Genomic DNA, 2,876 nt, shown 5'->3' with positions numbered 1-2,876 from the left:
GATTGATTGTTAATTTTTTTTTCAGATAATGTCTGGAGTAATAATAAATGTTTATCATAGACGCGAAATTTCAGACGCACCGACTTGCACATTTCCTGTTACTAACTTAACAAGTTTTGATGAGCTAAGAAAAAACATATGTGTTGGCATTCGTTTGCTCCCTAGCCAGTTCGATCTAACAATCAGGGCTCGTCTGAACACGGCACCACCTGACTCAGCAGAACAATACCAGTTATTTAACATAGACCGCGAAGACATATGGCACATGGTGCTTGGACATGCCACTCCGGTACTGAATTTTAAACTTCTTGAATTAGTGGTTGAGTCAGTACCAGTTGTTAGTCAGACCAATTATGACCCATATCCGGGTAGTGTACCTGGAAGTAGCAGACACACAACGGTACCTGATTCACCCATATATTTTGATGACCCCCCCAAAATACCGATAATGGATGATATGGTAAATCGTTTTCACGAGTTGAATAATGATACTAGCTCAGACACAAACTCTAGCTCAGACACAAACTCTGACCTTGGTGACTGAGTTGTCGGGGAAGATGACATGGCTGAAATAGAGGATCAAATTAGAATACAAGATGTAATGAAGGAGTGGGAAATGTCTATTCCCTTTATTAATCGAGGATTGCAGCATCCTATTCTAGCATTTAATGACGATGTGCCGATGCCGTACGCGGATGAAGCATTTTTTGATTATCCACCTAGAATTGATGGTCAATTTTCAGTGGGACAGATGTTTGAATCCAAAGCCGATCTTAAATCCGAGTTGGGTGGATTTGCCTTAGATCATAACTTAGAATTACAACAAACCCATACCAATCGTACTGGCTATATTGTTATATGTAAAGCAGAGGGGTGTCCATGGAGGTTATACGCAAAAACTACTGAGACAGGAAATTGGACAATTGCAACAAACCCATACGAGCACAATTGTTACAGTATTGCTTGTAAAGTTGACAGTCGTCAGCTGACTGCCAAGATGATTGCAGATGTAATCAAACCTGGTCTAAAGGAGGACTTGGAGATGTCAATTAAAGCATGTCGATTTGCAGTTAGAAATAAATACAAAATGGTTCAGCCTTCATACAACAAGATTTGGAGAGGGAGGGAGTTGGCTATTGTTGATTTATTTGGTTCTTGGGAAAAAGCCTACGAACTGCTACCTTCTCTGCTCGGTGCAATGCAGATGTCCACCCCAGGCACAAAATACGTAATTGAGCACGGACCATCTACAAAAATTGGCATCCGTATTTTCACCCGTGTGGCATGGGCTTTCGGTCCATGCATTGAATCCTGGCCATATCTCCTACCAGTTATAAGTGTAGATGCTGGACACCTATCCGGCAGGTATAAAGGGAAATTATTCATGGCATGCGCTTATGATGCAGAACAACAATTATTGCCAATTGCTTTCGGGATTGCGGATGAGGAGAGTTCATCCAATTGGGGCTGGTTTATGCAATTTGTACGTGAAAATGTTGTCGGTCCTGGTCGGATATGCGTTATATCAGACCAACATGCTGCCATTCGTTCAGTATTTGATAGAACAGATTTAGGGTGGTGTGAGGAAAGGGGTGAAGCAGTTTATCGATTATGTTCTCAACATATTGCGTCAAATGTTTACAAGCTGTGTAAGGACCAAATGATAAAAAAAATATTCAAGAAATTTGTTTGTAAGATGAAACCTTGGAGGTTTAATGAGGGTATGGATTTGATAAAAGGTAGGAGTATTACTACTCATCAGTATGTCATGTGGTGTGGTAAACAGTTGCAAAATCTCGAAGAAGAGCCTTTGCAACTCCATAAATGGGCACAATGTCATGACGGAGGCCTGAATAGGTGGGGTATAATGACTACAAACGGATCAGAATCCTTGAACAACGTATTTCGAGTGGCTCGCCAGCTACCTGTAACAGCAATAGTTGAGCGCACATTTTACAAAATGGTGGATTGGTATGTGAAAAGAGGTAAGGTCGCTCAACAGTGGGTTCAAAGAGGAATGAGATTTTCAAATAACATATTATCAGTTTTACAATATCGGACTTCAAAAGGATTAAAGCATGTAGTGATACCAATGGGACCCAACATTTTTGAGGTCGTAGTTCATGATGGAGTCGTCAGAACGGTATGTCAGCTGTTTACTTAAATTATCAGTTTAAATTTATAAATGGTAACATTTAATTATTTTAATTTATTTATTGTAGGGAGTGAAGGGAGACATGAAGTATGAAGTTAGATTTTCATTTGGAGAGAGGGGGATGCCTGTTTGTCAGTGTCAAAAACCGCAATTTACTGGCATTCCTTGCGACCATGTCCTAGCGGTGTGTTGCAAGTTACGTCTAAATTCGACGAATTATGTAAGCCACTATTATAGCGTTGAAAATTATATTAACACATGGAGAGGTAATTTTTCCGGCTTTGGTAACGCCCACAATTGGCCATTTGAAGCTGGAGCACCCACAATCAGGCCGGACCCAAACAAAATTAATAAGGGTAGGAGGAAGCACAAGAGAATTCCAAATTCTATGGATGATATGGAAGCTCGAATTAGGCCTCGCAGTGCAGTACATCGTCCAGAGGGATCAAATAGAACAAGAACTTCAGGTTGGAAATTACATAGTGAATAAGTGAATATTTTAATTATTTGATACATGTAAACATTTTTTTGTTATTATTTCTTAGGAGCAACTCGTGGAAGATGAAAAAGCGTATCTGGTCCACGACCAGAGGCATCCGCTATATATGCAGAGGCAACTGCTACACATGGTTCACGAAGAAGCGTATCCGGTAGCCGTCCATCTGGTAGCCGTTGGAGTAGAATATTCAGACGTGGTAAACACTGAAAAAATTTGTAGCTG

General features: G+C 40.4%; 1 protein-coding gene across 1 annotated transcript; it reads left to right on the top strand.

Annotated features, from left to right (window-relative positions):
- The first annotated feature begins 562 nt into the window (after positions 1–562).
- On the top strand, positions 563–2,649 carry LOC144547839 (uncharacterized). Its single transcript, XM_078296521.1, has 3 exons — positions 563–2,143; positions 2,223–2,375; positions 2,467–2,649. Exons 1-3 carry the CDS (start codon positions 563–565, stop codon positions 2,647–2,649), a joined length of 1,917 nt encoding a protein of 638 aa, XP_078152647.1.
- Positions 2,650–2,876: the final 227 nt, after the last annotated feature.

The sequence above is a fragment of the Carex rostrata genome, chromosome 2 (genome assembly GCF_964058835.1).
Source record: "Carex rostrata chromosome 2, lpCarRost1.2, whole genome shotgun sequence".
NCBI classification, from domain to species: domain Eukaryota; kingdom Viridiplantae; phylum Streptophyta; class Magnoliopsida; order Poales; family Cyperaceae; genus Carex; species Carex rostrata.
The sequence above is the reverse complement of the archived record's forward strand: the minus strand, read 5'-3'. Positions and strand labels throughout refer to the sequence as shown.